The sequence below is a fragment of the Peromyscus maniculatus genome, chromosome 7, assembly GCF_049852395.1.
Source record: "Peromyscus maniculatus bairdii isolate BWxNUB_F1_BW_parent chromosome 7, HU_Pman_BW_mat_3.1, whole genome shotgun sequence".
Lineage (NCBI taxonomy): Eukaryota > Metazoa > Chordata > Mammalia > Rodentia > Cricetidae > Peromyscus > Peromyscus maniculatus.
Window position 1 is genome coordinate 62,980,210 of NC_134858.1, and position 27,891 is coordinate 63,008,100.

A 27,891-nucleotide genomic window follows, 5' to 3' on the forward strand; every position below is an offset into this window, starting at 1 on the left:
TGTGTGGCAGGGGCAGGTTTAGTGGTGCATACCTTGTAATCCCAGTATTTGGGAGGCTGAGGTGGGAGGTTCTCAAGCTTGAGGCTGGCTCGGGCTACCCAGAGAGACCCTATCTAAAACACAAACAAATGCTGAGGGTGTTAACTCAGTAGTATAGCATGCATTTAGCACATGTGAGACCCTGCGTTCAGTCTCCAGCCCCAAAGAAACACAATAGAATGACAATTAAAATGTCTAAATGTAATCTGTGATCCCGGACCAGATATTAGTGCCGGAGATGACAAAACATTTACAAAATTTGAATGTGGTCGGGGATTAATGAATAATTTGTAAACATTGTTAGTGTCTTAATTTTTTAAAAGAAGATTTCATGTGTATGAGTGTGTACCTGAACACACATACACCCAGAGTTGTGCATGCATGTACACACACACACACACACACACACACACACACACACACACCCCACATACAGGCAGTAATGTTGGAGGCCAGAAGAGGGCGTCAGATCTCCTGGAGTCAGAGTTAGAGATAGTTGTGAGCTGCCATGTGGGTGCTGGGATCCGAACCCAGGGTCCTCTGCAAGAACAAGGGCTCTCAACCACTGAGCCACCTCTCCAGCCTCTGACTTCCTGATTTTACAAAAGCACATGGTAGTTGTGTAAGAGCAAACGTTTACAGAAGCTTCATGCAGAACACTTGAACATTCTCAGTACTGTTTTGCAACTTTTGTAAGTCTGAAATGATTTCAAGATAAAAAAAACATTTAAAAATTATATATCCAATTATTCAAGTAGAGGGAAGAAAAGGAAGTATATGAACTGTCAACATATACAAACGGACTTATAAATACAAACAGCTATGGGATCAGCATGGCAGTTTCTGTCTGTGTGGCACTGGAGATTAGTGAGTTGTCCTTAATGACTTAAGGACAATCCAGTTTGAAGGTGATGAATGAAGCCCTTCCTGCAGGCTGGGGTTGGAGGAATGCAGGTTTCATACCACTTGATTTGTGGTATGACCTGGACAAGGGGCTTCTCCTCCCTGGACCTCAGTGCCCTAGCTGTAAAGACACCCCTTGCACCTCAAGGGGGTGCTTCATGATAATCTAAGATAATGGAAGAGAAAGTGAGCTGAGAGGCCTGGGAGACAGCTCAGTCTCTATACTTGCCATGCAACATAAGGACCCGAGTTTGACCCTCAGAACCCACACAAAAACCAGGGCATGGTGACACACACTTGTAAGCCCGGGACTGGGGAGGCAAGACAGGAGGGTCACTGGGCTCACTGGTCAGCCAGTCTAGTTAGGTCAGTGAGAGATCCTGTCTCAAAAAAACACAAGGTTGTTCCAGGACTGCCAGGAATATAGAGAGAGACTCTGTCTCAAAACAAAAACAAAAACAAAAAAACACAAGATGGACAGTGCCTGGGGAGGAATACCCACCAAGTACCCTCTGGCCTCCTTCACACCCATGTGAGGCATGTACACACATATACACCCCCAGGAATACAATAAAGTGAGCTGAGAGGTGCCAATTTCCACGCCCCTGGGATAGGATGAGTAGAAAACCTAGAAGAGACCCATCTCCCATCCTCCAAAAAGTACTCGAGTTTCCTGCTGGGGTCTATGGTTCAGTAGATGCGGCCGGAGGTCTGTGTGCTGGGACGGCTCTGAAAGGAGATCCTCTTCCATGCTGCGGCCCCGAGGCGTGCCCACAAGCTCACATGGCTGTACACCTCCTGGGGGCCCTGGGCTCGCCATTTGCCATCTTCCTGGTGCTTTCTGTGGAACACAAGACCCCTGTTGCTGGAGTTGCTTTAGCTCTGCCTCCCAGGGTTGGTTTATGTCCTAATTTCCTGTGAGGCTTGTGCTAGGGAAGACAATTGCTGTTCTTAAGAACATCTGTGAGGAAGCCAGGCGATGGTGGTGCACGCCTTTAGTCCCAGCACTCGGGAGGCAGAGCCAGGTGGATCTCTGTGAGTTCGAGGCCAGCCTGGTCTACCAAGTGAGTCCCAGGAAAGGTGCAAAGCTACACAGAGAAACCCTGTCTTGAAAAACCAAAAAAAGAAAAAAAAAAAAAAAGAACATCTGGGAGGGCTGGAGAGATGGCTCAGTGGTTAAGAGCACTTGTTACTCTTCCAGAGGTCCTGAGTTCTGTTCCTAGAACCTGAATGGTGGCTCACCGCTGTCCCTTCCTGGTGATCTGGCACCTTCTGATGCACATACAGACACGCAAACATACAGATAAAATAAATATCTAAAAAAATTTAAATAATATGTGAGGGACCAGACGTGGTGGTGCACACCTTTAATCCCAGCACTGGGAGGCAGAGGCAGGTGGATCTCTGTGAGTTTGAGGCCAGCCTGGTCTACATAACAAGCTCCAGGTGGCCAAGACCCTGTCTCAAAAAAGCAAAGAACCCCAAAATAACAACAACAAAAATAACAATTTAAAAAAAACTGAGTTGGGTGGTGATGGCACACACCTTTAATCCCAGCACTTGGGAGGCAGAGGCAGGCAGATCTCTGTGAGTTCAAGGCCAGCCTGGTCTACAGAGATAGTTCTAGGGCAGCCAGGACTGTTACACAGAGAAACCCTGTCTCAAATATCAAAACAAAAACTGTTAACATCTTATTTACTACTTATGTAAATACAGGAGGCCAATAATAAAAGTAATTTTACAAACTTAAATTTTTTCCAAGCACTTACATGTAGATTATTTTGAGACAGAGTCTCACTACATAGCCTTAGCTGACCTAAATTTTGCTATGTAGACCAGGCTAGTTTGGAACTGGTAGCAAGTCTCCTGCATCTGCCTCCTGAATGCTGGAATTAAAAGCCAGATATTTTTGTTGTTGTTTAAAGAGTATTTTGGAAAATGAGGTTGAGGATCTGGCTCAGGTGGTGATGTACTTGTATATGAAGTACATATACCAAGCCCTAAGAGCTCTCCCCAACAACATATAAAACGGGGTGTGTTGTTTATCACTCACCTCTAATCTCAGCACTGCCTCTGTGAGGCAGAGGCAGGAGAATCACGTGTTAAAAGTCACCCTGGGCTACAAATTGAGTTTGAGGCTATCCTGGGCTACATGAGACCGTATCTCAAAAAGAAAAAAAAAATGTTACTGGAAAACAAAAGGAGCTATTTCCTAATCCCTGCACCTCGAAATGACTGCACTTCCTCACGTGACCTAGAGGAGTTGTGGGACAGCCACCATGCAAGAACTATTTTCCCTGTTGTCTCATAAATAAGGTAGCCTTCATGGCTGCTAGGAACTGCCGATAGCCCACGCTGCAGCTGCCCCAGGCTGCCCACGTTGATGGACACTCCATTGCTTAAGACTTTTTCATTAGACAATTTGCCTCTAATGAGGGATTGGTTCCATTATTATGCTTTTGGTCCTGCTTGTCTGAAAGTGGCAAGCCATTATGGGGGTCTCAAGTTAGGCTTTTGGGAGTGGCATGGTTAAGTACCTTATGCTGGCCTCGGAAGGCTCGACTCAATGTTTAAGCCTGTCTGCGGCTCATTTCAGGGCTGTTTCAGCATTATTCCAAACTAGAAGGCAGAGACAGTTGGGGAGGTAAAGATTATAGTGCCATTGGTGACTTTGGTGGCTATGAAGGAAACAGGGTTCACTGGTGATATTACTTCAAGACAGGGTAGGGAGCCCTTAGTTTGCCCAGAACCAGCCACCTGCTTGGCCCTTCAAGGGCCCAAGCATTCCAGCCATGACTCACTTACCAGCCAAGTCTCTCCTGCCGATGGCCACTAGGCCCTCAAACAGTGCTTTGCTGGGGTTCTTCCCAGCTGTGGCCATACCATGCAGCCAGATGAGCAGCATCCGGTGACCATGCTCCTGGTAGCTCCTGGTTCCTGCAGATGATGAGAGTAGAGGCCACCATGGTACCTTCCCAGAGCATGCATATGCCATCCTCCACTGCATCCTAAATGCACCCGGCAGGAAAGAGGCCTTTCTCTGCTATAGGAGGCCTGGGTTGGAGGTTAGGGTTAGGGTACAGCTTTTCAGATGGAGTGGGCTTGTGATTGGTGTCTCAGGCTGAAGAACTTCCATGGCCTCAGGTTTTCTCTGAGGCATCTACCTGTCTACTCTAAAACAATGGCTTATGTCTTCAAGGTACTAGGATACCAATTACATGCTTCATCTCTAACCGATCACAGTCCCTGCCTCAGGCACATGCTGGATCTAATATACAGATGAAAACACAGCCTAGTGAGGGGCAGCTGGCCATGCTTTTACCCCAGTGCAGGTTCATGGTTCTCAGCCTTAGATGCTCATTAGAAATCTCCAAAAATTCTATCGACTTTTGGCCCATCTATTGACAATGCAAAGTGTTTGTATATTTTATCCTGTATTTAGCCATTTCATTCAGTTATCAATTCCGTTTTTCATTTGAGTCTTCTGGACTTCCTCATGTATAGGAATTATAACATTTGAAGAATTGGCTCTTTTCCTTTCTAGTATTAATGTTCTCTCCCCCCCTCTCTGTTTATGATGTATAGGTGTGTGGTGTACATTAGCGTCTATGCAGGTGCATATAGTGTGTACACCTGTGCCCTTGCATGTGGGGGCCAAAGGGGAACATCGAGCGTCCTGCTCTATCACGTTTCCTCTTACTCGCTCGAGACTGGGAGGGTCTGACTGAAGGTGAAGCCTGATGTGTTTTAGCTAGGCTGGCTGGCTAACAAGCGCTAACGACCCTTCTTTATCTGCACACCCACCACTCCCAGCACTGAGGTTAAAGGTGCACCTAGCCATGCCCAGCTTTTACCTGAGTGACGTGGATCTGAACTCAGGATTTCACATTTGCACACCGAGTGCTCATACCCACCAAGTCATTGCCCCAGCATGATAAGCTTTATGTCTTTTTCATGCCTTTGTGCCAGGGTCTAGATGTCTAAACAGATGTTAAAAAGGAATGCCAACAGTGGCCTCTCTTTTTTCCACAGGGAACGGAGTTAGCTGAGTGTATAAACCATGGGTATGGGTTCCAGCTGATTCTGCAAAATTCAAGGTCACAAAGGAGGCGGAAGAGGGACGCACAGCCTGTGCAAGAAGCCAGGAGGAGCGCTTTGGAAGTCGAGTGGGGTTGGGTTGTGGGTCCCACAGGCGTCTGTCCCCAGCAGCACAGAACTCAGAACGCATCTCACGTGTCCCCACCCACCTGGTGTAGGGCGGGGTAAGGCGGTACCTGTCCACTGCTGCTCAATGGCACAGACGTGAGCCTCTGTGAACTCCCAGGAATACGCCAGTTTCTTCCACTCACTGGGCCTCAGACACCGGGAAGCCAGTCGCCACAGCACGGAGCGGAGCTGCTGAGTTTCCTGCCGATGGTCTTGCTTAAAGGTCAGGTTCTTTCTAGAAGGGTTGCTGGTGTCCCTGCATGAGAGGTGGTCCTGTGGGGCAGATCCCAGAAGTGCAGGAGCCGTCTGGGGCCTGCCTCATGATCTTAGATACAGGCCATGGAGCCCGGGAACCTGAATCAGCATGGGCCTGTGGCTTCATGTCCACCACCCTGTCTGACTGTGTCTTGCCTTGACCACTGGACACCACCACACCATTCCTCCATCTAGAACTCATCTCCCTGACTTTTAACGCTTTGCCATAGTCAAAAGAGCACTATGCCACTTCCTCCACAAAGCCTCCAGCCAGAGACCTCTCTGTTTCCACCCCATTTCTTTATCCCCCGTGAAGTTTATATATTCAAACCAATTCATTCCTTGGCCAGGATCTCACCAGCACAGAACTGAGCCAGCCTCATTTCAATATGTCTGGGTGCTTGCCCATCTCCAGGTCCTCACAAGCTTAGTGGTACTCAAGGCAGAGATGACCACCCACTTAGAGAGAGGGTCCCCAGAATCGGTTGAGGCTACGACCTTCAAAGCCAGCTCCATGCACAGCCAAGGCTTTGCAACAGGAGAGATTAATGGAGGTGGTACCTTCTCCCATCTGTAGAAACGCTCGGCTTTGATGATCATGTCCACCAGGTTGACGTGGTTGCTGCGGGCGGCCACTGCCAGGGCTGTTTTTCCTTGCTGTAAAGAAGAGGCAGAGGGGAGCTGGAGTTCCTACAGGGTGGTGCAGGGCTGCCTCTAGACTTACTGTTATTCCAGCAACCACCTCTGATTTCATCAGACTGACTGTGCCTAGAGCTGGGCTGGAGAAATGGCTCAGGGGTTAAGAGCACTAGCCACCCTACCATGAGGACCATTGGATCCCAGCACCCACATTGGGTGGTTCACAAATACACTTCTGATTACCAAAGACGTGCGCGCGCGCGCGCGCACACACACACACACACACACACACACACACATACACACACTTATGGTCTCCATGGGTACCCAAACACACGAGCATATACACTCACACAAACATACATATATACAAGCCTAGAAGAGTGGTTCTCAACCTTCCTAATGCTGTGACCCTTTAATACAGTTCCTCATGGTGTGGTGACGCCCCCCCAACCATACGTTGCTACTTCATAACTATAATTTCACTACTGTTATGAACTGTAGAGTAAATATCTGATATGGTAGGTAACCTCATTGGGGTCACGACCCACAGGTTGAAAACCACAGGTATAGACCTTATCACGTGGCCTTCATTCACTCTTTAAGCCCATCTATGACATGAGGTCCCCGCTCTCATTTCTCAGATGAAGAAATCAGAGCATGTGAGATGGCATGGGCCATCCTGCCACATCTGCCTACCCATCCCCAGGCACCAGACAGACCCTTTGCTCCAGGCCTCCCACACGGCCAATCACTTGCAGGGGTCTGCAGTGAAACAGGAAGCTGCTCTTTACCTGCAGCCGGCTTCCTGGGTTCAGCTCAAAGCAGTGAGTTCCTCCCAAGTCTGGCCTGAATATGACCCCCAATTCTGGCCTTTGCCTTTCTGACTGACCTCCCTAAGAGACATGCAAATGCCCGTTCCTCCGGCCTCACCCCACACCTTCAGCTCCCCTGAGGCCTCCAGCCATCTAAGGAAGGAGCTACCCTGAGGCACAATAAACTGGGGAAATTTAAATGCAAATTCTGTTGCATGTGCAGGGAGGTGTTAGGCAGTGTGGTGCTGGCTGGTCCTGCTACCCCTGCTGCTAACCACATGACTTACAGAACTAACAGTCTGGTGGGGGAGGGGTGAAACAGGAGGCCACCAGGGCACAAGCTGAGGGGCCCCAGAGGACAGAGGGTGTCCTGGGGACAGACTTCGGAGCCACATAGGAGGTCCTCAGCACTCCCAGAGCAGGCGCGAGGCATTGGCGGCAGTGTCTCTGACCCGAAGGGAGGGAACAGTGGAAACTTGAGAGAGGGGCCGCTTAGAGTACCTTATCTCTCAGGCTTAAGTCAACTCCAGCAACGAGGAGCATCTCTGCTACATCCTGCCAGGCATGCTCGGCAGCGAGGTGGAGGGGAGTCTGCTGCCTCTGGAGAGAAGACAGGGGGAGGGTAAAGCGTGCAGAAAGCACATGGGAGCCATGCGAGGTGGCACACGCCTTTATCCCAGCACTCAGGATCTCTGTGAGTTCAAGGCCAACCTGTCTATACAGTGGGTTCCAGGACAGCCGGGATTACACAGAAACCCTGTCTCAAAAAATACAATAAAATAAATAGGGGCTGGAGAGATGGCTTGGTGGTTAAGAGCGGGCACTGTCCTTGCAAAAGATCCTTGCAGAATTCCCAGCACCCACATCGGATAGCGCACAGCGGCCTGGAGCTCCAACTCCAGGAAATCTGATGCTCCTATGGCCCCCCAGGGTACACACGTAGCTTATCCTCACACAGACACTCTCATGCACATACACACATAAACACACGAATCTAATAAACCAACAACCTCGGAAAGCTAAAAAAGGGAATTCACTTCTCAAGTCTAGGTCATGCTGGGAGACCCCTGGGTCTGAATGGTTTCTGCAGTCACTTACAATGTCCGTGGCGTCCAGATCACTGTGGGCTTCTATGAAGAGCTGGACCAGACCAGGGAAGTTGTGCCTCACAGCAAGGTGTATAGGAGCAGTGCCCTGCTGTGGGAGAGACATGGAGATCAACCAGTAAGCCCCTCCGAGGGCTGCAGATTGGAGGTGGGGTGGGGTTAACTTGGCGATTGTAGTCTCTCAAACAATACAATACGGGTGACCTGAGGCAGCCGGAGGAATGGGCATTTGCATGTCTCTCAGGGAGGTCAGTCAGAAAGGCAAAGGCCTAAAACTGACCCATAAGGAGGGTGGTATCTTCTTGCCAGATTAGAGGCCCCGCTATGCCAGCCTTGGGTATATGTACACAGCACATTTAAAAGATTTAAAAGAGAAGTGCATATTTTTGTAATATATCTCCTTATTTACATAATAATTCATATATATGTGTACATATATATGAAAGCAGGTTTAGTAAGGTCAGTTTGCAAGTGACAGATAGTACCAGTACTCAAGGCCAGGTTCTCTCTTCCCCCTCCCACACACATACACACATACACACACACACACACACACACACACACACACACACACACACACACGCACACACATGCACCCACATATACACACACACTTTATTTCTGTGTGCCTCTCTCTGTGTGCCTCTCTCCATTTCCTGTCCCTGTCTCTGTCTCTCCCCACTCCCAGAGCAAACAGATTGATTTAGTAAAACTGAGAAGACTCCCAAGGTAGAAAGATCTGGGCTTTCTGATAACAAAATCTGTCTGGACCAGGGGATTACACAGACCCTGATGATTTCTAATAGGAAAAGAGTTAACACCTGGCCCGGAGAGACGGCTCAGTTGGTAAAGCATTTGCCAGCAAGCGTGAGGACCTGAGTTCAGATCCCCAGCACCCACATAAAAAGCCGGGTGTGGCAGTGCACACCTGGGACCCCAGTGCTGGGGGAGCAAAGCCAGAAGGACCCTGCTGACTCAAAGAATAAGATGAGGAGTGACTGAGGAAGACGGCTAATGCTGACCTCTGACCTCTCCATACATGTATACACAAACACACACACACACACACACACACACACACACACACACACACTCAAACACGACAGAAAGACAGAATATAACTAAGTGGTAAGTGGCTGGGTCTGCAAAAATTAAAGATTGCCAGGTGCAGGTAGTTCAGCTGGGAGGATGGCCAAGCTCACTTTCAAGCCTGCTCCTGATAAACCATCAGAAATGAAATGCTGCCAGGCGGTGGTGGCGCACGCCTTTAGTCCCAGCACTCGGGAGGCAGAGCCAGGCGGATCTCTGTGAGTTCGAGGCCAGCCTGGTCTACCAAGTGAGTTCCAGGAAAGGTGCAAAGCTACACAGAGAAACCCTGTCTCGAAAAACAAAAAAAGAAAAGAAAAGAAATGAAATGAAATGAAATGCTACTACTATTCCTTTAGTCTGTGTCCTACCCCATCCACAAAGGTGTGTCTAGTTCTCGTTCCTGTGCTTAACACATTTATGGGAGGCTGCAGTGTGGGTCCTTTCAATCCAGGCCCAATACTTACCCTGTCAGCCACATTTGTGCACCCTCCTGCCTTGATGAGTGCCCGGGACACATCCTCAGAGCCACCGAGGGCTGCGTAGTGGAGGCAGCTCAGCTTTTTCTGGAGAGAAACAGGCATCAGGACACTGTTCCAGGGATCTCTTATGTGACAGGGCACCAAGAATCACATTCCACTCAAGTCTCATGCCAGGAGCTGTGGGTGATTTGCCCAGGCCAAGCAGTTCATAAAGAGTCCTCTGGGGCCTTTACGACAATGACTTGTCCTAGGCCACATAGCTAAGCCGTGGGGAAGCCAAGACCAGAACCCAGGGTGACTGCCTTAAAGCCTCTATTCACAGAACATTTAGGAGTCTGATTGGCATCAGACTAGGGAAGCCATCAGTCTCAGAAGGGCTAGCTACCTGGGTGAGGGCATTGACGTTGCTCCCGGCACTGAGGAGAAGCCTCACACAGTCAGCGTGGATCCCTTCAGCAGCTGCATGCAAAGCAGTCAGACCCTCCTGAAACACACAGGGAAAGGACTGGAGACGGGAATCTGGAGCCAAACCCGGAGCCCAGAGCACACACCTCTACTCTGGCCCCGGAGCCCAGAGCACACACCTCTACTCTGGCCCCGGAGCCAAGAGCACACACCTCTACTCTGGCCCCTTGAGCCAAGAGCACACACCTCTACTCTGGCCCCGGAGCCCAGAGCACACACCTCTACTCTGGCCCCGGAGCCAAGAGCACACACCTCTACTCTGGCCCCGGAGTCAAGAGCACACACCTCTAATCTGGCCCCGGAGTCAAGAGCACACACCTCTACTCTGGCCCCGGAGCCCAGAGCACACACCTCTACTCTGGCCCCGGAGCCCAGAGCACACACCTCTACTCTGGCCCCGGAGCCCTCAACCACGTACTAGTGAGGACGAAGGGCTTGGTTACCTGTGGCTTCTGCACTGATGGTCCCGTGTGTGGAATGCAGATGACACGATGACCTCATCAACACCTCTGTCCATGTTCTACTTGCCTTTTAACCTCACTAATCTGTCCCTCCTATGTCAGAAAGTCACCCTGATCACCGGGAAATGGAAACGTCTCATGGTTGGTTTGTTTTGTGTGTGTTTGTTTGTTGAGACAGGGTTTCTTTGTGTGGCCTTGGCTGTCCTAGAACTCGCTCTACAGGCCTTGGCTGGCCTTGAACTCACAGAGATCCACCTGCCACTGCCTCCCGTGCTGGGATTAAAGGCGTGGGCCACCACGCCAGCTCATGGTTTGACAATCCTGTCTGGCTCCCTGCTCAGCCAGGTCCCTGGGGCTGCTGTTAGCTTCCTGTCGGTGGGTGTCAGTGTGAGAACGTGCCATGCTCCAGGTCTCCACCAAGACAAAGTCCACTGCACCACAGGCTGGGGGCTCCTCAAAGACAGAGTCAGCGAGCATCTCATCTGTCTGTCTCCCCAGCTGCTGACTCACCGCGTTCTGCTCTTCCAGGTCTAGCCCGATGTCCACAAGTCTCTGCAGCACGGCTATGTGACCCTGGCTGGCAGCCAGGTGCAGGGCGGTGTTCCCCTCCTGCAGGAAGACGATGGCTTGAAGGGCTTACAGACCGAGTCCTCAGATTTCAGCATGTCACAGAAACCCCGTTAGAGCCGTCCCCTCATTTTACAGACACAGAAGTTAAGGTCCAGAGTGAAGTGTCCAGGGTTACAGAACCAAGTCTGACCAGCTTCATGCCTGTCACTACCAAAAGCCACAACCAGGGGCATCCTCAAGGTCCAGGTCCTGCACATACTCTTGCTCCTTATGATTCGAAGCAGGTATGTTTCTTTAAAAATAAGATAAGGGCTGGGGATGTTCGTCAGTTTGTAGGGTGATTGCCTAGCCTGCAGGAAGCCCTTGGTTCAGCCCCCAGAACTATAAAAACCAGGCATGGCAGTGCTATCTATAAGCCCAGTGCTTGGGAGATGGGGCAGGACAAGTCCTAGATCATTTTCTGATACAGCCTGGACTGTATGAGACTGTCTTAAAGAAAGAAAGGGGCGGGGGAGAGAGAATAAGAAAAGAAATTTCATCTTGAACATCTCACGCCCACCAGCTGGCCCCCATGTACTAAAGTGTCCTAGAAGAACATCAGACACATGACACATTCCGGCCTTTGGGGCTCTTCCCCCTAGCGGAACTCGAGTCAGGGGTAGGCCCTAGGAGGCCGGAGAGATGGCCCAGTGGTGAAGAGCACTTGTTCTTCCAGAGGACCTGGGTTCAATTCCCAGCACCTCCATGGTGGCTCACAACCTTCTGACACCCTCTTCTGACCTCTGAAGTCACCACGCCTGCACATGGCACACATAGATTCAGGAAAAACATTCATGCACATAAAAGAAATCTGAAAAAGAAAAAGTAGGCTCTAGGAGGTGCCAGGACCAGGAAGGCACAGGAAGTTCTGCAGCCTGGTCAGGGGTGGTAGAGTGCCTCTCGGTCACAGTACCTTGTCTTTGACACTGTGGTCACAGCCAGAGCCCACGAGGAAGTCCAGGGCATCCAGCTGTCCGTGCTCGGCAGCTCTGTGAAAGGCTGTTCTTCCCAGCTGACCAGAAGGGGAGAGACAATAAGCCTCCTCACGTTATCAGTGTGCACACCTACCCCGCCGACTGGCCGGGCTCCTCATCTCTCTGTACTTGTAGCGTACATGGGGAGAATCCCACCCCATTCTCCCTGCCACTCAGCCCCAGGTTCCAACAACAGCCCCTCTGTGGGGAGGAGATCTTCTTCTACTCCAGTCCTTCAGTGCCTCTTGGCCGCCGGCCATATGAAGAGAGAACCCTCAGGTTGGAGACACATCTCCATGGGGACCCCCGGCTCCTTTGACTTCCCTTCTCATGATTCCAGTCTCCCAGAAATCACACACTCAGAGCTCTTTCCTGCCTTCAAAGTTCCAAAGATGCTCTCTACCCCTTTCCAATTACTTTAAATCTCTCCCTCCCTAACTGCCCCCTTCTCCAGGAAGCAGAAAACAGGCTCTTTTCTCTCTAACCTGTCTAGTCCTTGATGGAAGGGAGAGTCAACCATGTTCTGTTTTCATCCTGCCCATCTGTGTACCTGTCACGTCCCCTCCAGGGACAGTCAAGGCAGAATACAGTTTTCCTCCATAATCAGAGATGCCCTCCAGGTATGCAGCAGTCCCAGTAAAGCCTGGGCCAATAAGACACGTCCAGTAATGCCCTCACTAACAGGGTACACCCAGCAAAGTCCCAGCCAATGGGAGAACTGAATAGCTTTGCATGGGTCTTACCTTGTCTGCATGGTCCAAGGCCACATCCTCCAGGTCTTCCATGACGAAGGCCAACACAGGCATGTGGCCTTTCTGAGCTGCACAGTGCAGTAAGGTCAGGCCGTCCTGGAAACAAGCCCAAGCGGGTCCCCGGAGTCTGTGAAGGGCCCCTCTCTCATACACTACCTGTCTCTTGGCACACAGCTCCCATGGCAACAATGCTCTCAATGATGAAGAGAGTCCACGCCTGACCCAGCGAGGCAGCCAGCAACCAGGATGCCAGAAGCCAAAAGCCTGGCTCCACGCTCCTCAACTCTGGCTTGGGGCCAGTTGTCTTCACCTCTCTGAGTCTGTCTGCATTTATGCATAGAACGCCTCAGTGCAAGTCAGAGCACAAGAAAAGTATTAATGTGTCTCTAGCTGGCTTGGAACCTGCTAGGTAGACAGGTCGGCCTCGAACTCATAGAGATCCTCCTGCCTCTGCTACCCGAGTGTTGGGAAAAAAGGTTTACACCACCATGCCCAACTAGGAAACATTTTATAAACAGAAAAGTGATTTCAAACTGTAAGGCCACAGCCCTTACAATCCCAAGAACATCCCACGGAGCAATTGTATGAGGATTCTAGGCCCCGACCTCCTTCATACAGCTGCAAATGAAGAAGCCAGTAACAGGTCTGGAGAGATGGCTCAGCAGCTAAAAGCAGGCTTTTCTTCCAGAGGACCCAGGTTCAAATCCCAGCACCCACATCAAATGGCTCACACATGCTTGTAACTCCAATTCCAGGGGATATGATGTCCTCTGGCCTCTTAGAGTACCTAAATGCATATGGTACGAATAAACATGCGCGCGTGCGCGCGCGCGCGCGCGCACACACACACACACACACACACACACATAAAAATGGATTAAAAAATGAAGTTGGCAACTGAGTGCTCAGTGTAAGATCACTAAGACCTAACCTCCCAGGGAGAACAAAGGTCAGATGTACAATGCTGGATCTGGAGTCAAAGCCTTTGAGAGGGAGGGGGAGGTAGGAAGAGAGGTCTCCTGAGTGACATTTAAATGAAGGAGACTTGCAAGGGACTAATGACCCAGAACTTCCACCCCTTCCCCCATTAAGGTTGGAGTCCCTGGAGCACTGTTTGTCTTTTTAAAAAGTATTTTAGAGACGGAGATGCTCAGCAGTTAAGAGCACTTGTTGCTCCTGCAGAGGACCCAGGTTCCCAGCACCCACATGGTAGTTCACAGTCATGCATAACCCCAGTTCCAGGGGATTCAATAGGCATGCGTGTGGTACACATGCATTCATGCCAGCAAAACATTCATCCATGTAAAGCAAAGATTTTTTAAAGAAATGTGTGTATGCTCTGCCCTCCCACCTACCCGCTTTCTTCCCTCAAAGGCCAGAAGAGGGCATCAGACCCTCCCGGATCTTAAGCTACAGGTAGTTACGAGTTTGGGTCAAGGAGTGCTTGTAACCTCGGAGTCATCTCTCCGGCCCCTGGAGCGCTGTTTTTTAGTGCTCACCATCCAGTGTTGCACCCTAAGAATCAGCAGAGCACTGGTCTACAACTCGATAGTGGTCAGATCTCAGTGAGTCTAAATTTGAGGTCTGTGGCTCTCACTGTATGTAAACTCTAGTTAATGATACGCATGCTGAAGAAATTAGAGGAACATAAACAGCTGCTTGAAATTTAAGTCAAAATGCATCCAAAATATATAAAAACACTCCAAAAAGCTCATCAGTGAGAAATTAACCCAATTAAAAAGTACTTTAGAAAAAAAGTCAAGTATGGCACATGACTGTAGTCCTCCTTGCTACTCAAGAGGCCCAGTGGGGAGGATCACTTGAGACTAGGAGTTAAGGGCTAGCCTGGGCCATACAGCAAGACACCCTGCTGTGGGATGGTCTGTATGTCAAATGCTCTGGTCAATAAATAAAACACTGATTGGCCAGTGGCCAGGCAGGAAGTATAGGCGGGACTAACAGAGAGGAGAAAGGAGGGAACAGGAAGACAGAGGGAGACACTGCCAGCCGCTGCCATGACAAGCAGCATGTGAAGATGCCGGTAAGCCACGAGCCACGTGGCAAGGTATAGATTTATAGAAATGGATTAATTTAAGCTATAAGAACAGTTAGCAAGAAGACTGTCACGGCCATACAGTTTGTAAGCAATATAAGTCTCTGTGTTTACTTGGTCGGGTCTGAGTGGCTGTGGGACTGGCGGGTGATAGAGATTTGTCCTGACTGTGGGCAAGACAGGAAAACTCTAGCTATAAAACCCTTAACAATAAACAGCCTAGGCTAGCCTCAAATTTGCTGTGCAGCCAAGAATGACTTTTAACTTCTTACCCTTCTATCTCTACCACCAGGGGGACCACCATGCTTAATTTGTGTAGTGGTGGGGATCAAAACCAGGATCTTGTGGATACTAGGAAAGTGTTCTACCAACTAAGCTGCATCCCCAGGCCTGTTCTTATTATTTTGTTGCCTGCGAGGAAGCCACATAGAATGTCCAGGATGGCTTCTATGAGCCACTGGAGAAACTGGGGACATTATCCCAGTGTCCCTCAGAGGTTCCAGATACCCTACAGTCCAGCCAGCCCAAGCATATCCTCATGGGTTAGCCTGAGCAAAACCAGAGGGATGGCCTAACCAGCCATGGAGCTATGAACAATATCAGCAAGAACCTGAGGAGGCTGAGGCAGGAAAAGAACAAGTTCAAGGACAGGTAGGGCTATGTAGCGAGACCCTGCCTCAAACTGAAGAAAGAAAAGAATCCCAGGTACACTGACTGACACCTATAATCCACTTAAGAGGCTGAGGCAGGAGGATTGCCTTGAGGCCACACTGGGCTGGCTACACAGTGGGTTCCAGATGAGCCTGGGTTAGAGTAAGACCCTGTCTAAACAACCAAGAAGACAAAAGGAGAGAGAGGGAGGGGGAGAGAGGAAATTAAGAAAAAGAATAAGTCCTGGTTATCTTAACTGAAGTCAGTTACACTGGTCACTAAACTTGAGAGTGTTTTGTTGCCAAGATTGTAAAAGCGGGGTGATCCTGGTGGAACCTATCTGGAGATTAGAATCTAAACTGGGGCCTGGATAGATGCCTCAGTAGGAATAGCCACCTGCATGCTGACAGTCTGGGTTTGATCCCCAGGTGCCATACAGTGCAAGAGCAAAACCAACTTCTGCAAGTTGTACACACACACACACACACACACACACACACACACACACACACACACACACACTGAAATGGGTGGGCAAGGGCACATTTCTTCTAGAGGCTTCGGGAGAAGGTTAGGTTAGGATTATCGGAGTTCCAACAGTTGTGAGCTGCCATGCGGGTGCTGGGAACTGAACTCCAGCCTCAGCTTCCTTTACCCGTCCTTCTCTGCCAATCTCTTCCTGTGTGAACTCCTGTGATCACAAGGGGCCCATGTGGATAACCCGAGGGGGGAAAAATCTTCCCATTTCAACATCTATAATCTTATTTGCAAAATTCTTTTGTCATGTTAGATTCTGGGAGTTCACCGGTCTGAGATTAGGATATGGACACCTTTTGTGTGTGTGTGGGGGGGGGGGGGGGTTGGCACCACAAAAGGAAACCGATTTTGACTAGGGATGGAGCTCAGTGGGTAGTGCCAGCCTAGCAGGCATCCCAGCACAGAATAAACAGGATGTGATGACGTGTGCCTGTAATCCCCGAACTTGGTTGGTGGAAGCAAGAGGATCAAGGTCACCCTCTGCTACATAAGGAGTTCAAGGACAACCTGGGCTACATGAATCCTAGTGGAGGGATTCCAGGCATCGAGGTTTGTGGGACCCTGCTCCCTTAAGTCACTCACATATCAAGTATGGCCAGGTTCCCAAGGGGCCAGCACCCACCCAGCCTGGGACATTCCACCCACTACTGCCCTTGTTTTTCCCACCACTTTGAGGTAGCTACACACACACACACACACACACACACACACACACACACACACACACACACACACCATTTCCAAATGGGAAACCGGCGTGGGTGATAAAGTTATCCACCCAAGGTGGTACCCTGGGTTCGGATCCTTCTATCCACCACCCTAAGGATAAGGAGGGCAGAGCTTGGCAGAAGGTCTAAGAAAGACCTCCTGCCTTGGTGCATCTTCCCAACTGCCCTGTCTGTAAATATGGAAGTCAGCTGACCAGACAGCTGGAGAATTTTCACCCAGGAGCACAGAGGGGTGGAACAATGAGATGAGAGACAGTCTCCCGATGAAAACACTCCCACCCTTTCTCCACCCTAGGAAGGGTTTCCAAGGGCTCAGCTCAGCAGGGGTGGGGGGGGGTGTACAAGTTTCCAGAGGGCCGGGCAGAAGCAGGCAGGAAATGGAGGGGAGAAGTGGGGAGGCTGAGGGGCGGGGGCTGCCAGCTGCGGCCTTACCTTGCTCTCACAGTGGACCTTGGCCCCAGCATTGACCAGAATCTGCACAATCTGCAAGTGGCCGAACCAGGCAGACAGGAGAAGTGCATTCATCCCAAACTGGGGGAAAGGACACAGGGAGGTGAGGAGAAAGGGAGGAGGCAGGGGAGTGGCTGTGTCCACACGGCCAAACCATTCAACTATAGATGCCACTCAGTCCAGAGAACCCCACGCTGAAGGCACTTAAAAACTAGAAAGTTTTGCTCGCTTTTTAAAATATTTATTTGTTTTGTTTATATGTATGGGGGTTTTGCCTGTGTGTGTGTGTAAGTGCACCACATGTATGTCTGGTGCCAGAGGAGGCCAGAAGAAGATGACAGATCCCCTGGAACTGGAGTTAGAGATGGCTGTGAGCGACCATGTGGGTACTGAGAATCAAACCTGGGTCCTCTGCAAGTGTGACAAGTCCCCTGGCCCACTGAGCGTGCCTGCAGCCCCAGTTCCGCTGTTTTTAACACAGAGGTGGATACATTATTGGAAACTTTCTGTTGGATGAAACCGGAAGTCGAAACGGCCACCATCTACTCTCTTTGCTTCTTCAGTAGAAGGGACCACTTAAAAAAAAAAGATCATGTTTGGAGGGAACAGAGCTCAGGTTTGCTTGGTGTTGTTGTTTTGAGATAGGTTCACATGTAGCCCAGGCTGGCCTCAAGCTACGTAGCTAAAGATGACTTTGAACTCCTGATCCTCCTGTCTCCCCCCCCCCCATCACTGCAATCGAAGGTGTGCGTCACCACGTCCAGCTTCTATTTATTGCCCGCGCATGCGGTGGAGCGCGTGTGGAGGTTGTAAGAGAACCGTGCACTTGGCTCTTTCCGTCTACCTTTTTGTGGCTTCCATGGATTGAATGATTGAACTCAGGCCACCAGGCTACATAGTAAGCACCTTTACCCACTAAGGCATCTCCCCTGTCTTTACTTTTATTTATTTTGAGATAGGGTCTCACTATACAGCCCTGGTAGGTCTGGAACGCTGGCTTTAAACTCACTGAGGTTGTCTGCCTCTACCTCCTGAGTGCTGGGATTAAAGGTGTGCGACACAATACTCAATGGGTTTTTTATTTATTTATATGTTTGTTTGTTTGTTTTAAATTTAGTTTGGGGGCTAGGTGTGTAACTCAGTTGGGGAAGAGCTTGCCTAGCACATATGAGGTTCTGGCTTAATCCAGAGTACCTCATAAACTGGGCATGATGGTTCACACCTGTAGTCCCAAGACTTTAGAGCATTCTGGGAGTGGAGGCAGCAGGAACAGAAGTTCGAGGTCATCCTTGAGTTCGAAGCCAGCTTGGGCTCCCTGAGACCTTCTCGCTATATATTTTTCCTTCCTTCTTTCTTTCCCTTTCTTTCTCTCTTTCTTTCCTTCTTTCCTTCTTTTTTTCTTTCTTTCTTTCTTTCTTCCTTTCTTTCTTTCTTTCTTTCTTTCTTTCTTTCTCTCTCTTTCTTTTCTTTCTTCCTTCCTTCCTTCCTTCCTTTCCTTATTTCCTTCCTTTGTTCCTTCTTCTTTTCTTCCTTCCTTCTTTTTTTTTCCAGTGCTGAGGATAAAATCCAGGACCTCATGCATGCTGGACAGTCACTCACTCCCCAGCTGAGCCACACCTCTAGCCCTAAGTATCCATTTTTAATATATCTGTATCAAATGGCACTGTCAGATTCAGCCCTTCCTTCTCCTAAACCTGGGGAGGCAATTCTGTAGATCTTTGGGACTCCCTCCCTTTCAAGTAGAGTGCCTTTTACTGATTTGCCCAATCTGCTCCAGGACAGTTTCTTAGCAAGTTGTCTGTTCAGGTGCTGACCAGGGCAGAGCCCCATGGCCTATCACAGGGGACCCTCTTCTTAGCCCCTTTACTAAGCAGACCACCATTGATCCACGTGACTATTTGCTCTATAGTTTACCAATCTCCCTCATCACATGGTATCATGAAGGACCGAAAATGTCCCCAGAATGGAAAGGCCATTGATAATAGAGAGCACTTTCTTCCCATGCCAGGGAAAATGGAATGGATCCAATGTCACCAATCCCTAAGACTGACTTGGGCCCAGCCTGTACCTAAGCATCTGCACGTCAGTGGCAACAGTCTCACCAATGACAGCTTGTTCACAGGTCAGACAGATTGAGGATGTCCTTGCCCCTGAGGGGCAGGAAGGCAGGCAGACACACACACACACACACACACACACACACACACACACACACACACACACACAGAGGCAGACCTCCCTACCGAGTCCACGTCATCCACAGCAGCCCCACGCTCCAGGAGCAGCCTCACAGCCTGCTCGTGTCCAGCACCTGCAGCCCAGTGCAGGGCCACTCTGCCCACCTGCCAGGAAGAGGGGAAACTTGTCACTCTACCCGGCTGCCTGGCCTGCCCCCAACACCCTCTCTACCAAGACAGCTGGCCTGCAGGGAGGAAGGGCTGTTGGTGGCTCTGGTGACCAGCTGGCTGGAGATCCAGCCCTTCTTGAGGTCCCTTTTCCCTGGTAGGGTACAGCCAAAACAAATATCATAAGATACACTGACTGGACCCATCTGTCCCTGTCTTCGCAGCTCCCACTGCTCTTGGGGCAAACGCCTGAGCCTGGACCCACGAGCCCCTGTGTGGCCTGGCACTGCCCCCAGCTGCCTCTCAGAGGGGCCAGATGGTTTCCAGCTCCAAATCTTTCTTCCTACTGGGAAGCCACATGTGACCTAAGACAGCTCTCAATGTCCCCAAGGGAAACAGAGTGTCTGGTTCTTCCCTCACAATGAGTCGAAAGGGCCTGACCGTCTGGCTCGCTCTCCGCCACCCTGGGAGTTCATCCTGGTTTCTGGCCCTCCGTCCCTCTGAGCAGGCTGGGCCGCCAGCCTCCCTCTGTGTAGTCCACTTTGCTACCATCTCAGCTCATGAGAGGCAGTGAAGGGCTGCACTACTTTCCAGTGTAATCTTCGGACGCCAGCTCTCTCTTCTCGGGGCTTCTGCCACACCATTCCCTCTACCTGAAACACTGCCCTTCGCCTCACTCCATGGAAGCCTTCTGGGATACCTCCAGGTGGGACAAAGCCCCTTGGACCCCTCCCTGTGCTTATGGGACAGTTTATCACGGTGGGGATGAGATAGCTAGCTTGCTGTCTTTGCCTCCACCACCACCACCACCAGACTCCATGAAGTCTGGGACCACAGCTGCCATGGGTTCTGTTCTGTTCCCACCACCTAGCATAAAGTATGCCCTTCATAAATTCTTAGTGAAGGAACACATAAGCCAGTGTTCGTGAGAGAATACATTTAATGAATGAATGAAGACATCAATGAAGTATGTATGTAAATATAATTAGTGGATGGATGGATAGGTGGATGGGTGGATGGATGAACGGACAAACAGCTAAAGCACTGTCATAATGACTAGGCCATGCTTCCCTGCAGATACTTGTTCAAGAACTGAGACCAGCCAGGCGGTGATGGTGCACGCCTTTAGTCCCAGCACTCGGGAGGCAGAGGCAGGTGGATCTCAGTGAGTTCGAGGCCAGCCTGGTCTCCAAAGCAAGTTCCAGGAAAGGCACAAAGCTACACAGAGAAACCCTGTCTCAAAAAACCAAAAAAAAAAAAAAAGAACTGAGACCAAAGCATCAGTCACCAACCCCATGCTGTGTGACCTAAAGTGACCTGCCACTGCCCCCACTGCACCTGCCTGGAACTATACACAGGGCCAACACTTCCCACTCTCCTTACCTCTTCTTGGTGACCGAATGACAGCCACCAAGAAGCTGGTGGATGAGTGCTCCGAAAACCAGAACACAGCAGACACACTCCTAACTCTTGTTACTATTCCCACACCTCCCAAGCTGGCTCTGAAGACTGAAGTCATACCCTATCACATCACCCTAGACAGTGTACCCTCTGCTGCAGTCAAGGTTACTGCATCCAATGCCCGCTAACCAAGCCTTAGTATAGCATCCAAGAGGTTCCTCAGAGGCAGAAGCTCTGAGTCAGAGAGGAGCTACCCTGCATGGTCTCTTGGCCTGTCTTCGATGTCCACTTAGAAGACATGCTTCCTCCTCTGTCCTCTTCCCCCAGGGCCATGGACCCTACTGCTTCCCTGCCTCATTAGTAGACTCCCAGAACGGGCCTGTGCCTCCTGCAGCTTGTCACACAAATGGGGACAGCAGGTGTTAAGAGAGCTGAATTCAGCTGCTGCCTCACATACGCTCCCGGTGTCTGGACTCTGGTCCCTCGTGGTCCCCAGAATCCTGCCCACATGCACCTTACCACCTTTGTTCCTTAGATGGGCCTTCCAGATGGGCTACAACAGGTTCAAAGTCTGAGCTCTGGACTTGCCAAAGCCTGACTTGGAATCCTGAGGCCAGCTCCAGAGATGAAGACGGAGCATAGGTCCTCTCCTCCCAACTCCATCCTCAAGTCAATGCACACAAACGCAACACACCTCCTCTGGCCTAGTGACTTGTCCCACGGGGTGGCAACACCGTATGGTACTCATACTTACATGGTTTCTAGCCCTGATGTTAATCCTCTTCTCAAACAGTTCCTTCATCCTCTCCACCTGATTCCAGCGTGAGGCCTCGTGAAGCTGTCTCTCCAGGGGAAGCACTGGGGAGAAAGAGGGATTTGGAGTGAGAGGAAGGGACCCCATACTCTTAGGGATGCACTTGGGGAAGGATGGAATTCATTGCCACTGGAGTCAGTGACCACCTTGGCTAAGATTCTACCCAGTGTAGAAGCCAGTGAGGACTTAATGTGCCGGAGGTGGGATCTCCCACCTTTAGACCTTCCTATTCCTCATTTTTCCACCTCTTCGCTCCTTGCCCCTAAATTCTAACCCTTTCACCTCCACATCTGGAGCTAATTCTGCTTTGCCTGGTTGGAAGGCTCCCTTCTCTCTATTCTCTCTCTTTTCTCAAAGCACTTTCAGGGCACGGTGAGAAGGCTTAGGTAAAGTGCTCACCTGACAAGTGTGATCACCCGAGTTCAGATCTCTAGAACCCAATTTAAAAAAAAAAAAGACTGACAAGATGGGTCAGAGGGTAAAGATACTGCTGAGCCTGATCCCAGGACCTACACGGTGGAGGGAGGAAGTTTTCTCCTGCAAGTTGTCCTCTGACATCCACAAGAGCACCCTGGTGCAAGCATACTTACACATACACAAAATAAATCAATAAAAATGTATGTTAGGCCGGGCGGCAGTAGTGTACACCTTTAATCCCAGCACTCGGGAGGCAGGGCCAGGCAGATCTCTGTGAGTTCAAGGCCAGCCTGATCTATAGAGTGAGATCCAGGACAGGCACCAAAACTACACAGAGAAACCCTGTCTCGGAAAAAAAAAAAAAAAAAGGAAAGAAAGAAAAAGGAAAGAAAGAAAGAGAGAAAAGATGGGTAAACAGGTAAAGAACACTCACTGCTCCTTCAGAGAATCCGAGTTCAGTTCCCAGCACCCATGCTGGGCAGCTCCAACTGCCTGTCACTCTAGCTTCAGGGGATCCAAGCTCTTTTCCAGTCTCTGCAGGCACCCACCTATGCATACACACACACACACACACACACACACACACACACACACACACACACACAGAAGAAAACAAAAATAAAGTCTAAAAAGGTCCTGAGAGGGCTCAGTTGGTAAGGATATTTGCCACCAAGCCTGACAACCAGAGCTCAATCCCTAAGACCCACATAGTGAAAGGAAAGAACTGACTCTGGAAAGTTGTCCTCTGACCACACACACACACACACACACCACACATACCACACATACAAACACACACCACACACATACATACCACAAACACACACACACACACACACCACACCACACCACACACACATACCACACACACACACACACACACACACACCACACATATACACACCATATACATACATACCACACACACATACCATACACACACACACACACACACACACACACACACACACACACACTAAATAAGTAAATGTAAAAGAAAGCTCAAGATGGCCCAGTAAGTGAAGGTGCTTGCCTCGCAAGCCTGACGCCATGAGTTCAGTTCCCAGAGCCCACGTGAAGAACCAGACGCACTGGAGTACTTCTGCAATGTTGGCATTAGATGGAGGAAGAAACGGGAAACTTGTGCAGAAGCTGGCAGGTCAGCTAGTTTGGAATAGGCACCACAGTTTGGCAGAAACAGCAAAAGAGATGCTGCCTCAAAAACAAGCTGGAAGGAGAGACTGGACTCCTGAAAGTTGTCCTCGGACCTTCACACATGAGCCTAGTCCTTTGTGCATCCGGGGACAGATGGCCAGTGTCTTAGCGGGAAAGCATGCACTGAAGTGACAAAGTTAGAATTGAAATCTTATCTGTTCCATCACTTCACCCCACACATTCCCAGCCTCAGCAATGCGCACCAGGCTCTCTGACAGCCGAGCGTTGATCAGCATTGGGTTCTCTGCCCCGAATCCCTCTCTCACACCCTCAACACTCCACGACTCTCCCTTTGGCTGTGAGAGTCCTAATGATCCCTTGACCCCAGCAGAACGCTGTGACCCCTCAGAATAAGCAGCACACTGCTGGGTGTCGTGGCACTCACCAGTAATTCCAGCACTTAGGAGATGAAGGAGGGTCAGGCATTCAAGCTGACTTAGCGAGCTGAAATCCAGTCTGGGCTACATGAGACCCTATCTCATGAAAAGGTGGGAGTGAGGAGATCCTGGAGAGAGATGGCTCAATGATAAAGTGCAGTTGTCGCTCTTACAGAGGCCTTGAGTTTGGTTCCCAGCACCCACATCTGGTGGCTGGCAACTGCTTATAACTCCAGGTCCTTGGAATTTGCTGCCCTCTTCTGGTTTCATCTTTAGGTGTACACACACACACACACACTCAAATAAAAATAACAAAGTAAGGCACATGCCTTTAATCCCAGCACTCAGAGGCAGAGGTAGGCAAATGAACCTGGTCCACATGGTAAGTTCCAGGACAGCCAGGAATACACAGTGAGAATCTGTCTCAAAAAATCAATTAATTAAGCTGGGTAGTGGTGGCTCACACCTTTAATCCCAGCACTCGGGAGGCAGAGGCAGGTGGATCTCTGTGAGTTCAAGGCCAGCCTGGTCTACAGAGTGAGATCCAGGACAGGATCTAAAGCTACATAGAGAAACCCTGTTTCTGGGGGGAGGGGGGTTAATTAATTAAAAAAATAAAAGTCTTAAAAGCAACCCTTATGCTTAATGGAGCCCAGAGCCCATTTCTCATTCATCAGGGCAGACTGCACAGCTGGCTTCAGCATTTTGAAATCCAGTGGGCAGGACAATGGGGATCTGAGAATGTACTCCCGGGTTCAGTGGTCAGGGCTCAGCCTGGGCAACAGGGCTAAGAATTCTCGGAGGAGGCAAAGGCAGGTCCTCTTTCCTCTCCTAGGCAGAGCACCAAAGGGCTCCCAGGAGAGCTGATGGCCACATGCACACCTTCCCCACATCTAGGGAGCCTGGCTCTGGGTACATTCTGAAAGAGGTTCTGAAGTTCCTTATTTCACTCAGGGATGGAGCTGACCATAGCACCTTTTTTCTAGGTCCCGGTTCCTCCTTTGATATGGTGTCTACACCCCATTTTATTCTGGGCGAACTGGTGGTGGCGGTGGTGGTGGTGGTGGTGGTAGTTGACAGAGTCTCATGTAGCCCAGGCTGGCCTTGGACTCCCTATGTAGCCAAGGGTGGAAGATGATGTTGAATTCCTGATCCTCCTGCCTCTACCTCTCCAGTACTAGGATTACAGATGTGTGCCACCGTGCCTGGTTTTACATGGCTTGTGAAATGGAACCCAAGGCCTTGTACATATTAAACATTCTACCTGCTAAACTGCGCCCCTATCCTTAATTTCAGCATTTCTATCGCTATACAGTCATGTGACCTCATCCTGTCCCTCAGCTTTCTCATCTGAAAAATGGAGATGACAGTAGGCCCTACCCACATGGTCGTCTACAGTCTTCTACCGGCCTGACCTTACTCAAAGCCTGACACACAAAGCGCGTTATTAACAAGGATCGCTGTCACCCCTGGCTTGCCCCGCCCGGGATACCCTGAGTCCCAGATGTGCAGCCACTGTGCCCTACCCCTGTGCAGCCTGTGCAACGTTCCTCACGGAGCCACAGAGAAGCCCGAGACCGCGGTGGCCTTGTGAAGGGCCAGCCTCTCCCTGGGCAGCCCTCTGTGAACGCGGCGTCTCCCCACCGGCCTCGGGCCCCCACCGTGTCCACCTGCCCTCGCACTGGGACTCACAGCCGTCGGTCTCCCAAGCCAGCTCCTCCTCCATCCCGCTGCTCCGGGGGCTGCAGGACGTACAGGGCGCGTGCCCGCCGGGGCGAGGAGTGCGCGGAGGAGCCGGGAGCGCGCAGAGCGGGGGAGTGGGCGGCAGAGGTTCCGCGTCACTCTGTAGACCCTGCTCGCTATCTGCCCAGCTGTGAGTCTGATCCGCACATCCATATCTCACCTCCAGCTCCTACTTCCTCTCTGTGCCTTCAAGCTGCCCTAGGTCCCCCACCCCCACCCCCACATGCTGCTCCCCTGGGACCCTTCTAGCCTTGATGTCTCCACCAGCCCTTGCACTCTGGACTCTTCAGACCCCACTACCCCACCAAGCCTGCAGACATAAGACAAGAGTGAACAGATGTGTTCACGATCAGAAAAAAAAAATCAGGTTACAAGGACAGTGAGATAGCGATTACACAACTTAGATTGGCCAAAACACGAAAGCAAACAAACACACAAACAAAAACCACAGAGAAAGCTGGACGATGCCAGATGTCAGGGCAGAAGGTGCCGATGTTCCGGCCAGTGCGCTCTGCTGGTAGCAGCAGCCTGAGGCTGGCACTCTGGAATCCAGTCTGGCAGCAAGGGAGGAAATACTTCTTAACCAGAAGGAAGAAAAATAAATCAAAGCTAAACAAAATCAATAAAATTAATGTTGTAAAAATTCCTCCAGCAACATGAACCATCCTCTGGACTGCCTAAGGGTCTGAGAAACTGCTATTCCCTTCTGCATGGAACAGCTCTGCCAACCCTCCCCCCTCGGCGGGCTAGCTCCTTGTCACTCTTTACGGAGACTGGCTGAAGTGTCATATTCCCACCGTTAACTGTACCACCTCCCTTATCCACCTCTCCACAGCAGCCTTTCCTCTCCAGAGCACGGTCACAATTTTATAATTCCGTGACTAGGCCCATTGCGCCCCACTTTGAGCCCATTTCCCTGTCATTTCATACTCAAACAAACAAACAAAAAAAGGTTTTTTTTTTTTCCTCCTTTGTTTATTGTTGTTGTTTGGTTGGCATTTTGTTTTCTTTTGAGACCAAACCTAGCTATGTGGCCCAGGTTGGTCTCCAACACATGGGCTCATGTGATCTTCCACCCCAGCTTCCCTCCGGAGTCAAGTGTGTGTACCCTCCGACCACCCTGCAAGATCCTGGGATACCCTGGAGCCACCCTGTGTCCTCCCGGGAAGCTCAGAACTTCACCCCAGCCAAAACTTGTGAGCATGGCAGTATTCCATGCGCTGAGTTCTTTCGTTGCCTTGGTTCTCCTTCTGCTGTTTTATTCTGCTGGGTGAACAGAAGGAGAAAAGGGAGCAGGATGGAAAGTGAAACTCAAATCTAGGTGATGGTAGACTGACCTATGATGGGAGCCCGGATGCAGATGTTTGCAGTTTCACGTGTTCATGTGATGTTCGGACACTGTCCAGATGTCTCTGGATTTTAGTCTTACTCTGTCCTTGCTGGAGGGGATGCTCTAACTGGTGGCATGTGGCCAGAAAACTTATCTCAGCCCCAAAAGACTGCTCAGAATGGGCCCTGGGGACCTCAAGTGCTAGGCTGTGGGGCCTCCCTCTAGAACAGATAAATTAAAGACAAGGAAATGATTTGAGGGTGTTGAGAAAAGATCTCTCGATGTAGAGAGATGATTTTTGCCCTGTCCTTCTATTTAGAAAAGATCAAATCTATAGAAAAGATAAAAGGATAGTGCCACATATTAGCATTTCTCCTCATTTCAGACTTGAGGTTATTTATGCATATGAGTATTTTCTCTGCAGGTAGGTTTGTATGTGCACCATATGCATACAGTTCCTGTGGAAACCAGAAGAGAGCACAGATTCCTGCCCCCTCCTATCCCAAGTGAAGTTACAGACAATTGTGAGCTGCCATGTGGGGGATGGGAAGGACGGTCCTGGGTCCGAAGCAATAGCAGTAAATGTTCTTATCTGCTGAGCCATCTCTCCAGCCCCAGATGTGAGTTTTGTCTTACATTTTTTATTACAGAAAATGACAGATGTGCAAAAAAGAGAAGAGAACATGAACACACACCGCCGCCGCCGCCGCCGCCGCCATCACCCAGCTTCAGCCATGAACAGCTCAAGCACAACTTCCTTTTCCTCCTCCCAAAGTATCCTAGAGCACTTTTTTAAAGATTTACTTTATCATTCTTAATTATGTGTAGATGCATATTATTGTTTTTAATTATGTGTTGATGCATGTGTATGTGTATGGTTATGTGCATGTGAGGCCAGAGGTATCAGGTCCCCTAGAGCTGGGTTACAGGCAGCTATTTGCCAGCTGACATGCGTGCTGGAAATTGGATTCAAGTCTTCTAAAAGAGCAGGACTCATCCTTAGCCACCGAATCATCTCTCCAGCTCCCAGAAAATTGG

At 50.1% G+C, this 27,891-nt stretch overlaps 1 protein-coding gene across 5 annotated transcripts; it reads right to left on the minus strand.

The window, feature by feature from the left end:
• Positions 1-713: 713 nt before the first annotated feature.
• On the minus strand, positions 714-27,540 carry Ankdd1a (ankyrin repeat and death domain containing 1A). 5 transcript variants are annotated; one of them, XM_076576526.1, is made up of 15 exons: positions 26,861-27,540; positions 21,712-21,815; positions 19,455-19,553; positions 17,194-17,292; positions 12,784-12,888; positions 11,980-12,078; positions 10,968-11,066; positions 9,917-10,015; positions 9,517-9,615; positions 7,956-8,054; positions 7,359-7,457; positions 5,965-6,060; positions 5,217-5,421; positions 3,748-3,879; positions 714-1,783 (listed from the first exon to the last, which is right to left on the minus strand). In XM_076576526.1, the coding sequence occupies exons 2-15, from the start codon at positions 21,757-21,759 to the stop codon at positions 1,722-1,724; spliced, it is 1,440 nt and encodes a 479-aa protein (XP_076432641.1). In that variant the 5' UTR covers positions 21,760-21,815; positions 26,861-27,540; the 3' UTR covers positions 714-1,721. The 5 variants fall into 5 exon arrangements, with proteins under 5 accessions (XP_076432641.1, XP_015853501.1, XP_015853502.2 ...); XM_015998015.3 differs by lacking the exon at positions 26,861-27,540 and adding an exon at positions 25,473-25,687; XM_015998016.3 differs by lacking the exon at positions 26,861-27,540 and having other exon boundaries at positions 7,956-8,051; positions 21,712-22,543.
• Positions 27,541-27,891: the final 351 nt, after the last annotated feature.